Below are 22,861 nucleotides of genomic sequence, written 5' to 3'. Positions count from 1 at the left end.
AGAAACGCGGCAAAGCCTAAAGAGCAAGCTGAGCCAACAAGTCAGGTGTCACTGGTGAAAATAACTGATTTAAACAATATTCTCTGCTAAGAAGGTGACGTGGGGGCTCAATGAGTTTCACTTCTCTGCCGCTCTTCCCACGCGACCCCCTACGCTAGGGATACAGTCCAAAGTTTGCCCTCCCCCAGTGGGCGGGGCTCGAGGGCGGCGGGAACTGCAATTGGCAGCTTTGAAGACGCTGCGGGCGGGAACAGCTGCTGTGGAGTGAGACGGCTGGCGATGTGAACGGTAAGAGAGGCCCTAGCGACAAGGAATCGTGCTCTGGAGGGGCGGGAGCCCTCAGGAACCGACATCCCAAGCCTCTTGGGCGACTTTTCCGCGACTGCCGCACGTCCTAAGACACGGGATTGGCGCTTGGTCACGGTTGGAGGAGGAGAGGCAAGGACTATGGTTGAGACTTAGGTCCCAGGGGGCAATGAAGCTTGGTCGTGACCTCACGTCCGCCCGGGTTGGGGCGGGGACTTGCGTAAGCGTGCGTCTGTGCCCAGCCTTCTCCAATTGTCACGTGATGGGATGCGCAACTTTCTCAGTTTTAGATTGCTGTTTTGCCGCGTGTTGGGTGTTTTGATTTTTCAGTTAACCATGGGTTCCGTCCCTTTTCGTCCATGCAGCCTCTCGCGTTCAGTTCTTACGCTCCTTATTGCAGCTCTTCAGCGGTATAGGTCTACAGGAAACTTGCTTAAAAGGGCTCTTTTTTTTCTGTCATGAATTCATTCAACAAATATATCTTGACCAGCTTCTATAGTCCAGGCACTGAGCTGCTATGTACTAGGAAATAAGAAATTAGGTAATCACAGGGAATCAAGAGTTTACTCAAAAGAGTTTTCCAACTTGGTTGATGACATTGAGTGAACTCTTTCTACCAAATTGTTTAGAATGGCATTCTGCGAACTACCCAAAATTTAGAATCTCAGGCACTCTAAAATACAGAATCCCAAGCCCTACTCAGTGACCACCCCCCCCGTCCCAGTTTAAATTGATATGGCCCAGAAATCTGCATTTTAACAAGCCCACCCCGACCTCTGTTGTTTTTGATGCTTCACGGGCTGTTGGACCCTAATGCTTCCCAGGTTATCTCCTCAGGTTCACTGCTTAAGGGAAGTAACACTTCATTCCACAGGTATTTGTCATGTAGGGATAGAGCCATGGATGAGACAAACATAGTTCCTGCCCTAGTGGAGCTCGGTAAAATATTGTTAAGCAATGAAGTAATTAATAAGCAAGATAAATTCAGATAGTTCTGTAGAGACAAGCAATGAAGGTCGGGAAATAACTTCAGATTGGGTGATCAAAATAAGTCTCCCTGAGAAGCCATCCGAACTGAGACCTGATTTACAGCAAGAGTTTCCCATGGAGTATGTGCAGGAAGAATATTCTAGTCAGGGACAATTGTAGATAGATGGACCTTGGAGGGATCATTTTGTATTAGAGGAACTAAAAGGCTAAAGTAGCTCAGAAAGCCAGGAAGATCATGGTAGATGATGGGGACAGAGGCAGAAACGAAACAGTGCAGGGCCTCATGAGGATTTCAGTCTTGACTTTGGGGTCATTTTCATGAGACTGATTCTGTTCTCATGTTCTTTACTCAGTTATTTTTCTCTTTCTGCTGCCACTGCATTTCTAAATGACTCCATAGTTCTTCTTTATTTTTGTTTTAACTGTTGTAAAGATTTTATTTATTTTTAAACAGAGAGAAAGGGAGGGAGAAATAGAGGGAGAGAAACATCAATGTGTGATTGCCTCTCACACACCCCCTACTAGAGACTTGGCCTGAAACTCGGGCATGTGCTATGACTGGGAACTGAACCAGTAACCCTTTGGTTGGCAGGCCAGTGTTCAATCCACTGAGCCACACCAGCCAGGGCAGTGTCTTTTTAAGATACAGTCAATATCCATTTCCTTTTGGAAGTCGTCAGTGGTAATAAATTACATGCAGTATTCAACAAACACTTAAATAGTAGACATAAATCACAGTCGGGATTTCTGTAGGGTAGGAGGATATTCCTCAGTCTTTAGAAATCCTGTAGTTGTGGTGGCAGCAGTTGAGATCAACAGACTGACTATTGCCTCTTGTCTTAAACACAGACATCAAGCAAGGTCTGTGGGCTTTTTCCTAGAAGATAGGCTGTTAAGGGTATTTAATGTCTGAGGATATCCTACTTAATCTTTGTTTAGAAATCATACTTGCTTGCCTGGTTATGTTCTGTATTTTGAGGGAGAATGGGAGATGTCCATCAGTGTCCTCAGATGAGGTAGTAGAGTTGAGATCAACTGTCATCCTTGGCCTATAGCTTCTTCCCTAAAGAAAGTAATAGAAGGGCTCAGAATCCCCCGACCCTATGCCACAGCTTTAAGAGAACCTTAGTTATGCTCCAGAAGATCATTACCCTGTCTGTTGCTGAGGGAGCTACACCAGATTTGTGGCAAGACCTTTTGGACAATTAAAGAATCAGGTATGGGGCCAGAAAAGTGATGTAGTAGCTTTATATTAATTGGCAATGCATTAAAGAAGAAACTGTAATCCTCTCCACCTCCAGCTCCCATTGTGTCTTGTAAGCTCATAACTCCAGTGGTTTAGTTTCTCCACTTAGAGTCTAAAACTTAACCTTAAAATTGACATGTTCAGAACAGACCGAATTCTTGAGCTTTCCTCCATCCCCAGTAGTCTTCCCCATCTCAGGTAATAGCCACTCCATTCTTTCAGTTACTTTGGTATCTTCTGTGATTCCTGTCTCTTAACACCTGCATGTAATCCATTGGGAAACTCTGTGGACTTTCTCTTAAAAGTGGATCCAGAATCTTATCTGTTCCCACCATCTCCACTTTGGTCTACCATCACCTCTAACCTACATCGAGGTAGCCTCCTAGCTGGCATCCTGTTTCTCCCTTCTTCCTAGTCTACATTCTCAGTATAGTAGCCAGATTAATCCTGGTGGAAAACCTAAGTGAGAGCATATCCTGTCTCTTCTCAAAGACTTCCATGCGCTGGTTTCTGTCAGAGTCAAGGCCAAGATCCTTGCAGTGGCCCTCAGGGCCCTTCATGATCTCTGACCTCACCTCCTCTGTGCTTCTCCCTCTGGTCTCCCTGGAGGGCTTCTTCTTTCTTGAAGACCCCAAGGCTTTTGTACTTGCTGTTCCCTCTGCCTGGAAAATTCATCCAATAGCTAGACACATGGCATACTCCTACAAGGATTGGCTCAGATATCGACTTCTCTGTGGGGCCTACTCTCTCCACCCCTACTTCCACCTCACTCCCAGCCTGCTCCATGTTCACTAGCACTAGTTTCCTAACACGACTTACTCCATTTTCTCTGCAGCACTTACCACTTTTAATACATTTTGTGACTTTTCTGTTGCCTGTCACTCCCAAGTAGAAAGGATGCTCCATACTGGCAGGGATTTTTGTCTTTTTGGTTAAAGATACATTTAACTTCAATGCCTAGAAAAGTGTCTGGCATGAATAAGTGCCCAGGAACTTGTTACATGAATCAGTAAATGAATTCATGATTTCCATGTCATTGCCATCAAAAGATCAAAATACTCTAACCAAGAAAGGAGAGAGAATCCTAATTTTTTAAAACTCTAAAACATATTTAAATATACAGCTTAAGGAGAAAATATTAAATCCTCTTGTTGAAATACTTTGCAGATTGCCTGAGAAAAGGTAAAATAAACATTTGGGTATTTGACCTACAAATCAAAGCTAATCCCAGCTAGAAATATGCTAAAAATAATTCACTGGTAAGTTAAATTTTTGTGCTGGTTATTATTGTGCTGTTTTTGTTTTATTAAAGTGCTAAAGAAATGGATGAAACCATTGCCGAGTTTATCAAGAGGACCATCTTGAAAATCCCAATGGCTGAAATGATGACAATCCTACAAGCCTGGGGTTTTTTATCTGAAAATCAACTGCAGGACATCAACTTCCGGAAGAGAAAGGAATCTCTTGTTCATGACTTGGTCCTGCTTTGTGAGGTAACAATGTTCAAAATGATTAACCTTGAACATCATGCTACCCTCTTTGGTGTTTTTCTTTCCTTTCCTTGGTTCAAACGAGATTTAAAGCAGCTGCTAAACTGTGAAGTGATGAAACTATGCACTACTGTAGTGGGGAAGACACTATTTTTTAGTTGGCTTTTCTGCTTATCAAAACTGCTTACAAATCATTAAGAAAAATGTGAATACCATGGGAGAGAAAAACACAATCAATACAAGTTAAAGAATGAGCAGTATTCTTTTTTAACCTATCAGATTGTCAAAGATGAAAAGATAATAATACTCAGATGCGTTGGTCAGGTTGTGCAGAAAGAGACACTCTCTCACATGTATTTATTTAATCATTTGCTTTTGTTTTAAAATGACTTCAGACTTTCAGAAAAGTTGCTGTTACAAAGAATTCCCATATTCCCACATTTACATTTAAGTAAATATACTTTATGACCCAGCCATTCCACTTCTGAAAATTCATGTGGATAAAATTATTAAAAATAAAGATATAAATAAAAATTGACAAACATTTATATATGTAGTTATAAACATGTGAAGACATATATAAAGACATTAACTAGCATTGTTTAAAAAACCAAAAAATTGCAACTATACATAGAAGATTAGCCAATCAATAATATATCCACGTAACAAAATACTCTTCAGCCATTAAAAAGAATAAACTATATCTTTGTGTACACTGAAAGAAACTATATGCCATGCATACATATAAATGTGTACGTATAGAACAGTGGTTCTCAGCTGGGATGATTTTGTCTTCCAGAGGACACAATGTCTGGAGACATTTTTCGTTGTCAGAACTGTGGGGAGGGGGGGTGCTGCTGGCTTCCAGTGGACAGAGGCCAGGAAGCCCCTTAGCCTTCTGTGACAGCTCTCCAAATACAGAATTATCTGACTCACAATGTCAGTAGTGCCTAGTTAAGAAACCCTGTTGTAGGGGAAGTCCAGAAGTTTGATTAAAAAAAAAAAAAAGTTAAAAGTGATAAATGAGGAGTAGATTGTGGGAGAACAGTTGTGAGTGCCTGTACTGAAACAGGAATCAAAAGGTGTATTTGTTACTTAACAGGAGAGCATAGGTCAGAGACAGGTTGTCAGTAAGGTGTTGAGAGGGTGCTCCTGGTCTGTAAGCAGTTCAAAAGTGTGCTATAAGTGGGGTAGAACCAAACCTGCAGCTATATTTACTGGATATTTTACTTTCTCTTTCAGGAGAAGCGTGCACGTGTCAGTGACGCTGCCCTTTTAGACATCATCTGTAAGTTTTGGTGATTTGTATTTACATTTAACCAATCCAGTTTCATCAGAGAGGCAGTTTTGTATGTAAGGCCTCTGGTTCTACAGTCAAGTTGACCTGGTGTGTAAAATCCCAGCTCTGTCACTTACTAGTCTTGTGTCCATTGCCAAGTCACATTGCCTTTCTAGGCCTCAGACTTCTATTAAGTAAAATGGAAGTAATACTAGCACCGTTAATATAATATAGCACAGGATCATTGTGAGGGTTAAATGAACTGCTTGAAAAGCTCTTAGCACAGTAACTGGCATATAATAAGCACATAGTAAATATCTGTTAAGATTTGTATTATTAACAGAATTGAAAATATATTTCTGAAAATTTGGGCTTACGATGGTGCATCTTGTAAGGAATGTAAGGATAAAAAGTGGACTTCGAAGGCGGTATGGCCTGGGGGAGTGAGTAGGAGGAGCCCACATGGCCTTAGGGTCTGTAGGAGCAACTGAAAGGAAGACAGAGTTCCTTGCTGAGATAGGGGACACTAGAGGCAGACCATGGTGTTCTCAAAGACCACAGATTAGTCTAGGACATATTCTGTTTGAGGAAATGCCTTCATGTGTATTTAAGTCCTTGCCAATTGTCATGAACTTTTGCATGATGTTTAATGGAATCATTAACAACAAAATATTTTAGTTTCTATTATTATTACAACAACCTTATTCAGAGATCAATTAGCAAGCCATCTTAACTCTGAAACACAGAACCAAGAGGAAAATACCAGAAAGGAACAAAAATGCTTTGGATGCTGTCTCTTGGGCAGGCGTCACATTGTGCCAGGTTATACCCATTTCAGACAAAATTTAGGTAATCAAGAATTGTCAGACCATTGCCTTAAGTGGAGTGAGAGGGGAGGTGGGGACACCAAGGCACCAAATAAAGAAAAAAAAGACACTAAATTGTAGGAAGGACAAGAAAGTACATAAAGCATAGCAAGTTGGTGCCCTTGAGTGTTGGGGCCAACAGCCCCTTTTTATGGAGTGCAGAGCACTTTGGTCCTAGGTGCAAAGATACAGGGATGCAGACAGAGGTCAGTGCAGGAACAGAGTCTATCCAGGATGATAATGTGGTGGGATTAAACTTAATAACTTCCTAGGTCCATTTTTACTCCAAGACACCCTTAAGTTTATAACTCCTGAAGGGTGTCTCCTGTGTCATAGATTCATATGTTCATTCATTTATTCATCAACTATATACAGAGCACTCATTTCATGCCAGCCAGTGTCTAGACACTGGGAATATAGCAGGGAACAAGACAAAGTCCTGCATGTCACAGGTTCTGGCTGGGAAGACAAGGACTGTATAAATGACCCTTTAAACATATGATATAATGTCAGGTAGTGAAGGAAACTAAAGCAGGGTGGGATGGGAGTCAGTTGGGGTAGGATGATCAGGATAGGCCATGGCATAGATGGCATTTTCGCAGAGCCTAGATGAGGTGCAGGAATGAAGTCTGCAACAAGCTGGGAGAAGATTGCTCCAGACAAAGGAACATCCAGCCAGCGCACACACCGGTCACGGGGAGCGCATTATTCCGGGCCTGCTCAGTAAATGCCGCATTCTATGTAGAAAGAGAATAAGTGATCTGACTTAAGAGTAAATGCTAGAGCTCTACTAGATTGAGTAGTTTTTTATGATGTGTTTTGTTTGTCTGGAGTAAATTTAATCCATGTAAAATTTATGTTTTGAATAAAAATATATAACCTAATTTGTAAATTACCATTAGTTTCTCCACCTTCATGTTACTAAATATATATATATATTCATAAACACATTACTTAAAAGTTCTTTGATAGAATAGCAATAAGCTCTTCCTCCCTTTCTCAGATACTCAATTTCATCGGCACCAGAAAGTTTGGGATGTTTTTCAGATGACTAAAGAACCAGGTAACGTTTTCCCTTTTATTTTCATTTTGTTCTTTAATTTAACATTTGTACTGGATATTTTGGCTATTTGAAAATGAATAACAGTATGTTCCTCTTAAGTATCTTTTCTTTCAAAACAAGGTAATTGTTACTCATTTATGGGATAATGAACAGTATATTTAGCAATGCTGTGTCAGAATGCCGGCAGCACTTGTGTGATTTGATCGTTGAGGTTACACAAATGCTCACCTCAGGGTCTTTGTAAATGCACTTATTGAAGACAGTGTAGCTCCCTTAATTTTTCTTTTCACTTTGACAGGTGGAGACATTGACCTTTTTGATATGAAACAATTCAAAAGTTCATTTAAGAAAATTCTTCAGAGAGCATTAAAAAATGTAAGAACAAAATCTTTCTGAATTTCCATGAAATCCAATTTCATGGCATCTGTGCATTTAAAATTTGCCACTATTTTTTTAATTTGTAAGGATTTCAATTAGTAATATTCTGTACTATTCTAGTCCATAACAAAGACAAAGTTTTTATTATGAAAACTTTCCTCTCCCCACACTTCTCAATTCAAGGGCAAACGCTTCTTTTTCGAGAGCAACCCCATCCAACAGATCTCTGCAAGGATGGAAATGTTCTATATTGCACTGTCCAGCACCCTAGCTAATAGCCACATGTGGCTACTGAGCACTTGAAATGTGGCTAGTGTGACTGAGGAACTAAAATGTTGGTTTAATTTAACTGCAACAGATTTTAGTCCCCTGGCCGTGGATACCTAGTGGCTCCTGTGGTGGTCAGTGCGTCTCGAGAGCACCCGAAGAATCTTACTGCCACTCCATTTCCACAAGCACCACCTTATTATCTTGTGATCCTTCTTTCTAACAACCTCTCCTACTTCATTGTCTTGTCCTTCCACTTTAGTCTGCCTTAGTCCTCCTTACATATGAAGACATGCCAACAAATCTGTCTCATTCACCACGCTGTGTCCATCCTCCCTAGAATGGTAGCGTTCCCTCTTCTTTCATGTACAGATTCCTTGACCTGTCTTTGCCTCTCCTTACTTCATGCGTCATAACTTCTCTCATTCTTTCTGTGCATCCATTTGTCACTGAACATATGCTTCTCCTTTCTTATAATGACCCTTCTTGTGTGCTTTGCATCCATCTCCTACATCCTCTTAGGGTTTGTGTGCTTGGTTTTTCTCGAGTCTTTCACATTCTCAATCTCATCTGATTCCTACTCTACCACTTATACACATGCCCAAGTCTCAGTAAAAGTACACCCACTCTCCATGTTCATCATTAAGCATAAAACACTTAGAGGCAAATATTTCTTGCTCCTGTGATGTCCCTCATGTAGAGGTGTCCCTTCACCACCTCCCCTCCCCCTTTCTCCAGCAGGAGCACTGACCTAACCTGAGTGAGAGCAGCTGCCTGCAGGGGCCACCTGCTCTAGTCTGTTGCTCCAGGGCCTGGCTCTGCCCCTGCAAGGGAGGCCACCCAGAGTGATTCTGCCAGCAGCCACCTGGGCAACTCTGCCCGACTCTGGGTTATATTGTCCAGAGGGCCATTTGCCTGCAAATATGAGCCGGTCACCAATTTCTTGGTAATATGAGTTATATGTTGACCTCCACCTGCCAACTCTTTTGCCTCACTTCTTAGTTGTTCAGAAGGGTAGAAAAGAGGGGTGTTATTTACTGCTCCCCTTCAAAGCCCTCCTGAAAAGACTTTTTGAAAGGGTGCTCCAACATGGCTGGCTTTATGCAGAAGTCCCTTGCAGTCTGGCTAGCACCCTCACTGCCAGGTTGAAACTGAGTTTTTAATGGGCTGTGGCTCTCACAGTGTGATCTCAGGATCAATAGAATCAGCATCACCTGGGAACTTGTTACACATGCAGATACCTGGGCCGCATCCTAGACCTACTGAATCAGACACTGGGGGTGAGCCCAAGCCCTCCAGGTGATGCTGATGCCCAATCAAGTTTGAGAACCTCCCTGTTGCAGTGTGCCAGTGATACTTATCACAATCCCGTGGCCCTTTCTCTTTCAACAGTCGTGCTGATTGCAAACACCATGTGAGCTGCGCCCTATTCTAACCCCTTTCCAATTATTAACTCATTGCATCCTGCTGGTGAAGTAAGTTGGGTCACACAGCTGAAAACAGCAGAACCAGAGTTTAAACCTAGGCAGGTGGCTTCCAGGCCATGCTCTTCACATCTACACTGGGCAGGTTCTCTCGGCTTCCTTTCTGCCATGTGCCAGATGCTGGGGCTAGAAAGATGCACAACAACTCTGACAGGTGTGGTTAGTTGATTGGGCGTCTTCCCATGCAGCAAAGTGTCACTGGTTCAATTCCTGGTCAGTGTTTCTTTCTCTGTCCCTTCCCCTTCTCTAAAAATAAATTAAAAAAAATTTTTTTTTAAGATGCGCAACATCCATTTTTGTGCTCAAGGTCACACTCTCAGACAACTGGCAGTCAAACCCTTTGTTCTTGTACATCTGTCTTCTGGTTGTCTTCCACACATCCTAAACTGGTCCTGTACTGTCTCCATGACTAACTCCTTTCCTATATGTTTTCCCTTCACCAGAGCATCCCACTGGTACTGCACTCAGCCCTCCACCAATGAAGCTAAGCTGCAGGAATTTTCTTTGGTGGAAGATGGAGGGAGAGATGAATAGACTCACTAACGATTTCTCTTTCAGAAGCTAATGACTTAGCCCAACACTATTTGTTTACTAATTCAGCTTTTTCTATGGGTGTTATCCTCACTGGACTCTTCAGATTCATTCATACTTCTAGAGTCTCTGTTGTTCTACTCCTTGGTGTGTTCCTCCTCACGTCCCCCTGGATCCAGTGCCTGCCTCTCAGGTGACATCAGCTGTACTCTACACTCCAGCTAAACTGAATTAATCTTCTTTGAGTCCTTGAACTTACCATAGGCTCTTCCCTCTGGCTGGAATAGCCTCCACCACCTGGAATAGCTTCATTCCTCCCCGTCCCTCTTACCCCCACTTAAATGGTGCTCCCTCGGAGTGCTTCCCTGACTAGACTGGTTGCCCCCTGTCCTGTGCTCATCACCAACTCTTCCCATTTTCTGGTTGAACTGTCAGTTTCCCTCCCAGCCTGCAGGCTCCCTGAGAGTAGAACCCTGACCATCCTGCTCCCCACTGACCCAGGCAAGGGCTCAGCAAATGCTGGGCAATAAATGAACTGGGCACATTCTTTGCAAACTCCCCCATTCCCTTCATCACTGCAGTTTTTTAATGGTTATTAATAACCATTGAGGCAAGTCCACCCTGCCTCTATCCCCGATTACTCTTCTTTATCAAAAACACCCTGACCATTCTTTAAGATGAATCTTAGAATCATTTTATCAGATTTATAAAACAAAATCTTCAGCAGTGGGGCTTCATTTAATTTATAAATTAATTCAAGGAGAATTGTGAGCCAAAGGGAAGATATGTCTCTCCCTTTTCTTCTCTCTTTTATGAATACTTTTTATACCTTGCTCCAAAGTCATCTTTGATTATATTTGAAAAATAGTCTTACCGTGAAATTAAAATTTTTTCGGAGATCAAAGGAGAGTCCCATTTGGGTGTGGCACACACAGCTGCTTTTGATTTTTTTTTTCCCCCCAAACAAAGCCTCATTGACACAGAGTCCCTGGCCAACTCTCTGTGAATGTTGTGGATTTATGGCCTGGACCCTTGTGGAACCAGCTTTTTTATAAAGCTGGACAGGACTGGCTAACACATTTTGAAAACCACTCTGGGCAGCGTTCCCACACTGCTTTACCCCAAATAAGAAACCTCCTAGAGAGCTTCGCTCGGCTCCAGTTCAGAGTGTATCTGCTTCCTTCCTTCTCAGTGCCCTCTCCTCCCTCGATGCCTCTCCCAGACACCAGGAACTCGTGTTCTCTGAGCCCTGTGCCTCCTGCCCCCACCATTCAAGGAGAAGAGTCCGAAACACATTTCCTCCTACTCTAGTGCCCATGTATTCAGTTGTTAGCCTTCTTCTCTTTTCATCACTGCTGTATTCCAAAAGCTTTTGCCCCCGAGTGAATTTCAGGCAGACTAGCAGGAGAGGCCAGGGGGACAAAGCAGCTTCATTATGGGACATATCTGTCCTGTTTGAAAGGCCAGTAGAGACCGAGGTGCTGTGTGCACTGTACATTTTAGAAGATAGAGACGTACAAGTAAAGCTCCTGTGTCTTCTCTATCCGTGAGTCCCCTGGTCTGAACTGGTCAGCATGTCCTAACCCCTTTTCTCAAATGACAGGACTCCCAGCTCATCTTCATGTTCCTCCTCATGACATGACCAGTGATGGATAACCCCACTTTCCTGAAGGCTGGTGGTGGTGATGTCATACCAAGTAGCATCTCCTGGTGCTCGGGATTGAAGAGATTCGCCTGCTGCTCTAGGACAGGCATCTTAACCTTTTCTGTGCCAAGGAGCCCCTTTGGCCATTAATGAAGCTCATGGACCACTTCTCAGAAAAGTGGTTTTAAAGGCTATAAAATAAAACACATAGAATTACAAGGGAAACCAACTATATTAACATACACTTATTAAAATGCTAAATTGTTATGTAGTTATGCATGTGCTTCTTTATACAATAATCTCTTGGTGGGTCAATAAACAACTAGTTTCTAAGCAGTAATGGGTGTAAAGTTTTGAGGCATCTGCAACAACTGTGATGTGATTTTTAAAAATTTAGGGTTTCTGTAAACAACAATGTAATTGGTCCTAAAATTCTACTGTTTTGTTGCCTACCATCACAATTGAAGGAGATGATAAATTTCAGTTAGAAATTAGGGCAAATAAAGATACAATTTTTTCCCCTACCAAGTTCATAGGTACCCTGAATTCTAACTATGGACTTCCTGTTAAGAACTCCTACCCTTGAATCAATTGGATAGAGAAGCTGGTGTGAGAAGGCACAGGGGACCTAACTGGGGAGTGATGGATAGAGCCTGAAGTTCAGGGATCCAGTACAGAGCCTTTGAGAGAGGGAGGGCATGGGGTGGGCAGGTTGGTAAAACCATTCAGAATACAAAGTTCTTGGAAAACTTACAAAGAAGGGACAGGTGAAAAAAATGTTTCAATTATAAAAACCACATTGACTCTTTTTTATGCCTGTATACCATGTATCAGACTATCATGAATAGTCTGTTAAGTATGTGGCAGTTCTATGTGTTATAAGGTTCATTTGATTCTCACGCTAACCTTTTTTTATATCTTCATGTAGCTTGCGGGTGGTAGTAACTGAGAGCACCAGGGGTGTCCAACTTTTGGTGTCTCTGGGACACACTGGAAGAAGAAGAGGTGTCTTGGCCACACACTAACAAAAACAAACAAAAAAAATCTCATAATGTTTTAAGTAAATCTACAATTCTGTGTTGAGCCGCATTCACAGCCGTCCTGGGCTGTGGGTTGGACTCCCCTGGAGGGTATGGTCCCAGGTTAGCCAAACGACTTAGGAACCTTGGTGGGATTAGTCACCCAGTTAAGCTCGAGCATTATTAATCTATTGTTAGTGAAAAATGCTTTATCCCAGCTATTGTGGGATGATATCTATTGAAATATTTTCTTTGGATAATAATAAAAGTTTGTATCCGGGCCCCACCTCTTCAGGCGTCTATTTTACTCTAAGAAAGTGAGCTGGAACACCTGGATGCGAGCTGGGCCGGGACTACACTGACGCTGGGGACAGCCTTTTCTCCTAGCCCACTGATGTTTTTAACCTTTTTTAGATCATAGACCCTAATGAGAATTTTGGCAAGTGATCCAGAACCTCTCTCCAGAAAAGCGTACACTTAGACCTGTACACCTGACTCTGCATCCAGGTCAGGGAGGTCACAGGCCTCGTTAAGCCCATCCATGAACCCTCACTTAAAAGATTCTCATTCTGGGCTAGAGAGACTACCTGAATGTGTTGCGTGCTACCAGTTTTCTCCCTCTAATTAAAGTGTGCCCTCAGTATACTGTATTCAGTTTTGATCTTACAGGTGTTTTTGCTTTAGTAACACAACACAAAGATGCTAATCAGAGCGAGACTTAATCTTCCATTCAGGGCAGTAGTGGTCCCTCTGTTGGGGGCCAATCTCCGTACTGTTCACTCAGGGAAAGCCAGGCAGCTCTGCACCGTCCCCACCTAGGACTGGGGAGGGTTCCTTATATGATGCACCAAGGGATGCTTTTCCACATCCCTTCCACAAGGGAATGTGGAAAAGCAGCCAAATAAAGAGTGGGCAGAGTCAAAGAAACTGCCTTCTTAATTCCAGCAGCCACATTGCAACCTGCTTTACTGGAGTATGATATAAGAGGGAGGAAATAAAGAGACATGGGCCGGCCAAGTACACCTGTCTCAGGTGCCTCCTTTTGCAGGGCCTGAACTCTAAGGGGGAGCTACTAATCTAAGAGTAGGCTGCTGAATTCCAGATGAACTGGTAATCATCCTTACAACTTTAGAAAGGTTTACATTTTATCCATGAAATGGAAACCAAGTAGAATTTCCTATATTCTGACCACATAACTTTCCTTTAAAGTAATTTTTAGCATCTCAGCTACATTTATAAAAGCATTAGGATTCGTATATTTTTAAGTTAGTATATTCTTATTACTACATAGAAGTGTTACTATTAAATTTTATAGGGCACACTCTGCTAAAAAGGCTCCATTTTTATTGAGTTTCTTGGAGTGACATTTAATACAAGTATATAGGTTTCAGGTGTACAGTTCTATGACACATCATCTGTACATTGTGTGTTCACCAAGTCCAGTCTCCTTCCATCACCATTTATCCCTTTACCCTTTTCTACCTCTCCCCACCCACTTTTCCTCTGCTAATCACCATGCTGTTGTCTGTGCCTATGAGTTTTTGTTTTTTTTTTTCTTAAGTCTTTCAACTCTAGAAAGGCTCCATTTTAAAACAAGTACGTCATTTGTAAGGCTGCCTTACTCATAAACTCTTACAGGTAGAGGAACACAGTTTTTCAAGACAAGCCCAAGAAACTATTGAAAAATTTTGGCATCATACCCTGTTGTAGATTTAAAAATTCTTTTTCTAGCCCTGGCTAGCGTAGCTCAGTGGATTGAGCACGGGCTGCAAACCAAAGTGTCGTAGGTTCGATTCCCAGGCAGGGTACATGCCTGGGTTGCAGGCCATGACCCCCAGCAACCGCACATTGATGTTTCTCTCTTTCTCCCTCCCTTCCCTCTCTAAAAATAAATAAAATCTTTTAAAAAATTATTTTCTTCCAAAAGACTTTGCAAGGTGTATATGTCTACAAAACAACCACAAAATATTTTCTCAAAGATTCCTAAAGCACTGTAATGAAAAGTAGGAGAAAGGGCTATGTGGAAGATTATAATGACATCCTTCCCCCTTAGAAAACATGTGTTCTTTCTTGGTGCCACGAGATTTTAACTAGGAAACTTAATTTTTTTTTTTTAAATAAGGTATCGGTCACCTTCAGAGATGCTGAGGAGAATGCAGTATGGATTCGAATTGCCTGGGGAACACAGTATAGGAAGCCAAACCAGTACAAACCTACTTACGTGGTGTATTATCCCCAGACTCCATACGCTTTCATTTCTTCCTCGCAGTTGAGGAGCAGTATTCCCCTTCTGGGCCAGGTATGGAACCAATCACTACAGCTATAAACTTTTATTATCCTATCTCAGAGGTCTGTGTAGGTTTAAGCATTATATATAAAAGTGTCACATGTAGTTCTTGACTTCCTAAGGTAAGCAAGTGTGGTTCTTCTGCAAATGGGAAAGCAATTTGAGCATTGGTTTGGAGCTCTTCATTATCGTCTTTAAATCTAGAAGTAATGCAAGTTTAATGTAAAACTTTAACCAACACAGAAGTCTCTAAAGACCAACAGTTAAGTCTTTTAAAACTTCATACCCTTCTTCCCAATCCCATTTACTCAGGATAACTACTGTTAACAGTTTGTTATTTCCTTTCAGATGTTTTATTACAAAACCAGAGTTGTACTTAGCATCTGTCGCTTGTTTTTTAAACATTTCCATGTGGTTCCATATGATACACATCATTTTTTGTGATTGCATAATTTGCCTATTAATAATGAACATTATTTTCATTTGTAATCATTCTCCCCACATTCTGTACACAAGAAGACTGCTTTAACATAAAAAGGGGCCTCTATTCAGAGCCTGCTTCTTGTTATGGCTCTGGCTTCCTAGCATCTTTCCCCAGAATAAGCCACCGCTGTGTAGGCCTGGTGACTGCTGCTACTTCTATTCTCTATTAACATTCACAATTACAATGGCACCTCAGCTGGTTCCAGAGCTTTCATTTCAGCCGGTTGTAGGTGAGCAGCTCCACCATCCTGGCTGCATTATCTCTAGTGCTAAGTGGACCGTGCACTCCAGGATTCTGGATTCGAGAGCTATGGGATCCCAGCAGACAGACTTGCTGGTCATTTAAATTCCTGGGCTATTTACTGGAATGGCAGGAAGATATCTACTGCAGCTTGCTTCTACTTCCCTTTAACACTTACCTCTGCTGCTTTATGTTTGGGGTCTCTTCATCCATAATTTAGAGTAGTCATTCATCCACCTACAGCCAGGTGAGTCCACCCTGCAACAACTGGCTTAAACATTACACCAAAAGCTGTTTGTTTTCTTTGTGTATCTTAAGGCAAACTTATCTCTACCCTCCAGTTCCAGGTAAATATCTTACCTTACTAATTCTGTTTCAGCCTTCCCACTTGTTTCTCCAGATAATGGGAAGCTTTTATAAATTGCACTTAATATGTATTTATTCTTCAGTATTGTTCTAAAGCATATATATTTGCCTTTTTGTGTGGCAGTATTGTTGTAGTATTAGATGACTGGTAGTCTAAAACGGTAACATTTGAGTATTCATTGTTTACTTCTAGGTCTGAACTTACTATAATTCCTAACTTTAAATATGTCTAAAAATGGTACAAAAGACTTTGTATTTCTGATTATTTTATGCCATTAGGCTTTTTTTTTTTTTTGAGTAACAGGACATGAGATTACATTTTTCTCATTTTTCTGCATTTCTTTTCACTCTTAAATAGAAACTATTCATTTACTGCAATTCCTAATTTTACTTCCACAAATATTATAAATACAAGTATAGACACAGTAATCTTAATAGTCTTACAACTTTCACTTCAAGGCATTGACAATTGCTAGCAAACACCATCGGATTGTGAAAATGGACTTCAGAAGCCGATATCTGGACTCTCTTAAGGCTATTGTTTTTGAGCAGTATAATCAGGTGAGCTATCAGTGACATTCTTTCAGGTTAAGTCTCCTTTTTCTCTTTACACATGAGTTAGAGGCCACCGGGCAGGTGGGAAAGTCCACCTCCAGTAAAAGGAGATCCCTTCGGGTATTATTGAAGTAGAGAAAGCTTTCAGTTGGTTAACATGAAGAGAAACAAAATGATGGCATAGATCCCAGTTTCCAGATCAGCTACTCTAATTAGAATTTCTTTTCTTTTTAGAATAACTTAACACTGCCTTTTCAAGCTAATTACATTGTTCTATTGTGCAAGAAAGAAGCAAAGTTTTTCTCCCATCAGTCAATCAGGTGATACAGGGGTTAGAAGTGAAGGAAAAAGCGTTGGTTTATTAAGTTCCACAATTTATTTGTCTGTTAAAATTATTTAAATGCACTGTTTCCCTTTAATGATAAGAACAGATCTGGCCTCACAGGCCCAGGGTTGTTTGCTCCTTTGCATGGCACCTGTGTGCTCATGTGTTCAGACTCAGTGGGTGACTCACTAATGCTCTGTGTGTAAATCTGAGCCCTTACGTGTATTATACAGGGTGGAGCAAAAGTAGGTTTACAGTTGTTTGTATGGAAAATGATACAGTAATTAATAACACAAGAATGTACTCTGTGTTTCATATACTCACAATTATAAACCTACTTGGGTCCCACCCTGTACTTACGTATTTCACCTGTTCTAGGCACAGTGGTTTTGATGGCGGAAGGAAGGTCACAGAAGGGATTTGAGAAATTCAGACTTTCAGTGGGAAAGTTATTTTTCCAAAAGGAATCTCAGCGAGTTGTTTAGGGTTATGAAGACATAGCTATAAACATTGCAAATATGGCCTTGATTTTTGTAGCTTTTGCCCTCACCACCTGTTTCTTCCAGATCCATTTTTACGATAAAGGGTACAGACAGGGCCCCTCAGGCAAAACAGCCATGTTGCTGGCCCCAGCAGTCTCAGCAGTACCCTGCTCTAGGAGAAATGCTCAGCTCAGCCAGATGTGACCTCAAATCTCTTCTTTTTGAGAAAGATAAAGATAAAATTTGACATACTTTTGTGTACTAAAATCAATTAATAGCTGTACCTCAAGGTGTTAAAATTAGGAAAACATTCACTTTTTTCTTTTTTTTTTTCCCCTAGACCTTTGAAACTCACAACGCTACTACACCTCCACAAGAAAGAAGCCTTGGGCTAGATATAAATAGTATGTGTGTTTTAAAGTAAAAACTGAAATTTGGAAGTACACTTTTAAAATGATAGTAAAATGAAATGGTACAGCCATTATGAACTGAACATTTTTATGACTCTCCAATGATGTAGAAACTGCTATTGATTTCATTCATGTTAAGTAAAGGATAGAAAATTGTGTGTATTATAATTCCAGTTTTAAAAATATACATATTTGTAGTCACTGAGGCTAGATAGAAAAATATTAAAAAAGGGCTAGATAGAAATATATTAAAATGTTAACAGTACTTATTTCTGTGTGGTAGAATTGTGGGTGGTTTTTTCTTTTCTTTTTTATCAGCCTGTACTTTCCAATTTTTCTACAATAAGAAGTTATTACAATCAAGAGAAGAAACAGTAATGGTTAAACATTATCTCTAAATTAGACAAGCAAGTTAAAAGCCTAGGAATGAAAGGAGGATACTTTAAGGATGAAATAGATTCTAACATGTTTTATTTGAAATCTTCCATCTATAGTGGATTCAAGGATCATTCATGAAAACAGAATAGAAAAAGACAGAGTCCAAAGAATTACTCAAGAAGTTTTTGGAGACTACCCTCAACCAAGACTAGAATTTGCACAATATAAGGTAGGATGTTACTATAAATTATCTACAGTTATCAGTTTTTTTCAAAAGAACAAAAACTCCAAGTGGAAAATGGTTCTGAGAAACTGTTTCTTATTCATTTGTTGCCTCAATTTCGTATAATAAATTTATGACTTCTCTATCACAGTTAGTAAGCTCCCCTACCAGTAAAGAAGACCCTTGGAAATTTTTAATTTGTCTTTTCATGTCATCTTTCATATTAATTCAGTTATGTAAAACTGGCTATGATCTGTATTTTTGAGGGGGAAAATTGTAGTCTACATCTTTTTAGCCCATCTACACTAGAACAATACATACACCATAGTGGGTTGCCTATAAAGACTTGTGAATCAGCCCTGCTCAAGTAGCTTAGCTGGTTAGAGCACTGTCCCCACACATCAAAGTTGCCGGTTCAATCCCCAGTCAAAGCATACCCAAGAAGCAACCAATGAATGCATAAATAAGTGTTTCAACAAATCAATGTTTCTTTGTCTTTCAAGTCAGTAAATAAAGCATTGGGATTTTTTAAATTACTAATCAAAATATTTAAGAATTTGTACATGATTGACTAAAAATTTTTAAATTGTACCAAACGCTATTCAATAAAAGGCAGTTTCTTTCTCACTCCTTGATGCAGTCCCTTAGGCAACAATTAATGGCTGAGTAATCTTCCAGAGGTAGTCTATGCACATGTGGACTGTTTGTCCATATCCTTTTCCTTTTAAAAGCAGAGATGGTAGCATATGATAGTTGCTGATTTGCACCTTGCTCTTTTTTTTTTTACTTCATATATCTAGTTTATAATAACAGTATAAAAAAGTATACAAAATCTTTAATGACCTAATATACAAACTTTACATTTGCTCTTAAATATCTGCTAGTTTATTTTTATAATTTTTGTGCCTGTACTATTTGCAAGTAGTATGTGTCAATAGTCTTTACTATTTTTTTTTAATCCTCACCCAAGAACATGCTTATTGATTTTAAAGAGAGAGGAAAGGAGGGAAAGAGATGGAGAGAAATGTCGATGTGAGAGAGAAACATCAATCAGTTGCCTCTCACACGCATCCCAAATGGAGATGAACCTGCAACCTAGGCATGGACCCGGACAGGGAATTGAACCTGCTACCTTTCAGTTTACAGAACAAAGCTCAACCAACTGAACACTGGGCAGGGCCAACAGTCTTTACTATTAATAAAAAGCCAATTTGGATAAAATAAAAAAAAGCTTGTTGAATAAAAGAGTGGATAAATAAGCCATTATATAGCCCAGTTGGTATCATATGGAGAAAAAACCAGTAGCCTAGTTAGTACTGTAAACCTAGCTCATTCTAGAAGTGTGCCACTAGCTACCAGGAAGGCCAGGGTGGAGGACAAGCCAATTGCCACCATAAAAGAATTCAAATCATGATCATCCTAATCTAATGCCCATGTTCATAATCACAGCACTCTCCTCCCCCTAAGCCCTCCATAAAATTCTTTCTGCCTAGTGTCCCTACAGCTACAGGCCACACTTGAAATCTACTGTTAATCTGCTCACTTAGGCCTAATGCTTATTTGAACAACAAACTAGAGTGTGTGTGTGTGTGTGTGTGTGTGTGTGTGTCTGTCTCTCTCTCTCCCCCGCCATGTCTCCCTCCCTCTCTCAAATTAGTGTCTCCCCCCATTAATCCCTATATATTTTTTTAAAGATTTTATTTATTTATTTTTAGAGAGGGAAGGGAGGGAGAGAGAGAGAGAGAGAGAAACATCAATGTGCAGTTGCTGGGGGTTCTGGCCTGCAACCCAGGAATGTACCCTAGCTGGGAATCGAACCTGTGACACTTTGATTCCCAGCCTGCGCTCAGTCCACTGAGCTACGCCAGCCAGGTAATCCCTATATTTTTTGATGATAAAAATTAATGAAATGCACAATCTGATTCTGTTTTATTTTGCCATTCCAACTGATATGTTTTAATAGTCATTTATAAATATATTTTGTTGACAGCTTGAAACAAAATTCAAAAGTGACTTAAATAGGGGCATCTTGGCTGAAAGAAATGAACCCCTCCGGTGCCTAGTCAAGTTCTCTAGCCCAAATCTTCTGGAAGCATTGAAGTCCTTGGCACCAGCAGGCAAGTAGTTTATTTTGCAAGCTAGAAGAATGAATAACATAGTACATTCAAATCTCTCTTTGCTGACTAATTACCTGGGAGCTTTCTCATGGCCAGTCTGCTATCCCATCATGTTCTATTATTGCATATTCTGCTTCTGCATTTAATGGGGTTCCATGATCCACACTCTAATCTCGCCCATTTTTAAAACTGATTCAAATCTTTGCACCATGATTATTTCATTTTCTCTTCTTTTTCTTTTTTTAATTTCAGGTATTGCAGATGCACCACTTTCTCCATTGCTCACTTGCATACCCAAAAAGAGAATGAATTATTTTAAAATTAAAGATAAATAAGATGTATATGGTTTTGTAAACATCACATCTCCCTGACTATATCACATACACATTTCACTTCATAGATAGCTGAATAGCTTCTGTCAAAAACCTGTGCTTTAGACATGAACCCTTAATTTAGAAATGTTCAGTATAATGGTTGGGAATGACTCATTCCTTTTCCACTGTATGCTCCCCTCTCCCCCATATTCTGCAAAGTGCAGCAGTTGTGGGCCTAGAATAAGTGACAAGGTGTTCTTTCACATCTGTCTCTCCTCACTCATAGTGAGGCCTGGTTCCAATTGCTGGTTTTCAGGAATTTTCCCTTAACCCTTGGATTACATAAAGAAGCACCAAGAAACTACCAAACTCAAAACTTTCTAGGATAATGAGACTTGGGTCCATTAAATTATTATTGCAGGAGATAGCAATCAGATGATTCAGTTATATAAAATAATGGTTTCATTGTAAATATGCTTTTTATTATCTATTTTCTCATACATGTGATATTCAAACTGACCAATTTTATACTGATTTGTGAATAAAGGTATTTAAAAACTGATATATAAGTTACTTTTGATGAATATCTATGAGGATTAATGTACAGATATATAAATACAATCAGAAAAGTGTTAAGCTGTGCTTTATAATGCAGTGGTATTTTTTACTAATGTGGGTATCCTATGTGAAAGATAGGTTTTTAGATTTCATTAACTATGGCAAAGACACTCCAGTTATCTCAGATTGAAGGACTGAGTCTGCAGAGGCTTAATAATGCTGATTTCCTTATGGCTCATAGTTGTGGTTTAGAGCATCTGTGCCCGAGGGGCAGGCACTTCTGCTCAGTGCCTGCATGCCTGCATTAGGTCTGCCCAGAGGCGCTACAAGTTCCTGGGTTGGCTTCTCACAGCCAACAGCCCTCCCTGGTGCTTGGCAAGGATGGGCAACCGCAACCTGAATGAGATGCTAATCGTATTATCCAGCGTTTAGTGGGATCACTTGAGGCTGCACCCTGAGGCCCTCCAAGACAGAAGCACCTGCTTAAGGAAATGAGAATACATGGAACTATTAGCCATTATGTGCTTAATGGTCCAGAGACACATACTGTATTCAAATGCAGTCTTGGGAACAGATGGAGCTGTAAATATACATCCAAGAACCTTCATAACCCAAGGAATTTACTTCCTAATGTAAAATTAGATAAAGGAATTGCTTCAGAATAATTTAGTGGGATTTTTGAAATTTTCTAATTAGGAATTTACCTAATTTTACATTAGATAGAGTCTCCAAAAGCAAATAATGGCTAACATTTATTGAGCACTTATTATATGGCAGGCACTAAGTATTTTTTATGCTTCTGAGTATTATCTTATTTTCATAACTCTCCTGTAAGGCAGGCAGCATTACTAGTCTTACGCTACTTTAAATGACTACCAAAAGCTTAGGCTAGTCAGTGGCTAAGCCCACATTAACCACAGGTTGTTGGACCTGAGAGCCTGCACTCTTAAACAGCATACCAAAAAGAAAACAGCCCATGGTTCCTACCCCACACATAGATGTGGAGTTTTTGTTGTTGGCTTTTGTTGTTGGTTTTTGGTTTGGTTTGGGCCCACAGTACTTTTTAAATCCAAATTAGTTCCTAGGGTGGGCAGAATAATACCTGCCCTGCTCAGAGATGCCCACATCCTAATCCCTGGAATCTAAATATATTACTTCACAAGCAAAGGGACTTCGCAGATGGGGAGAGTTCCTAAATGGAACTCAGTGTAAATGAAATGGACCCAGTGTAATCATTAGGGTATTCAAAAGTGGAAGAGAAGAGAGCAAAAGGAGATATAACTACTGAAGAAATCAGTGATAGGACGACTCAGCTCACCGTTACTGACTTTGAGAAGCTGGAAGAGGCAACTAAACACATTCTTCCCTAGAGGCTCCAGAAGAAATGTTGCCCTGCCAACACCTCGGTCTTAGCCTAGTAGACTCATTTGAGACTTCTGATCTCCAGAACTGTGAGATAATTGGGAAAGCGTGAAGATAGGGAACATATAAAATGGAGTCATTTTAACCAAGCTGTTAAAATTATTAACATGAAGGTCGAGGCATGAAAGATTCCATT

General features: G+C 40.5%; 1 protein-coding gene across 1 annotated transcript; it reads left to right on the top strand.

Annotated features, from left to right (window-relative positions):
- Positions 1-204: 204 nt before the first annotated feature.
- CENPN (centromere protein N) lies at positions 205-21,307 on the top strand. Its single transcript, XM_045818507.1, has 11 exons — positions 205-288; positions 3,855-4,035; positions 5,275-5,320; positions 7,181-7,240; positions 7,539-7,615; positions 14,687-14,863; positions 16,401-16,502; positions 17,644-17,707; positions 18,208-18,320; positions 20,305-20,431; positions 20,684-21,307. Exons 2-11 carry the CDS (start codon positions 3,865-3,867, stop codon positions 20,764-20,766), a joined length of 1,020 nt encoding a protein of 339 aa, XP_045674463.1. The 5' UTR covers positions 205-288; positions 3,855-3,864; the 3' UTR covers positions 20,767-21,307.
- The last annotated feature ends 1,554 nt before the right edge of the window (positions 21,308-22,861 follow it).

Source organism: Phyllostomus hastatus, unplaced genomic scaffold, assembly GCF_019186645.2.
Source record: "Phyllostomus hastatus isolate PE091 unplaced genomic scaffold, TTU_PhHast_1.1 phas_scaffold_345, whole genome shotgun sequence".
NCBI lineage: Eukaryota > Metazoa > Chordata > Mammalia > Chiroptera > Phyllostomidae > Phyllostomus > Phyllostomus hastatus.
The sequence above is the reverse complement of the archived record's forward strand: the minus strand, read 5'-3'. Positions and strand labels throughout refer to the sequence as shown.

Excerpts from the sequence above, each read along its gene's own strand:
- CENPN (XM_045818507.1), top strand. The coding sequence starts at position 3,865 with ATGGATGAAACCATTGCCGAGTTTATCAAGAGGACCATCTTGAAAATC. Across the intron at positions 4,036-5,274 it reads ACTTGGTCCTGCTTTGTGAG|GAGAAGCGTGCACGTGTCAG; the intron begins GTAACAATGTTC and ends TTTCTCTTTCAG. Across the intron at positions 18,321-20,304 it reads TAGAATTTGCACAATATAAG|CTTGAAACAAAATTCAAAAG; the intron begins GTAGGATGTTAC and ends TTTTGTTGACAG.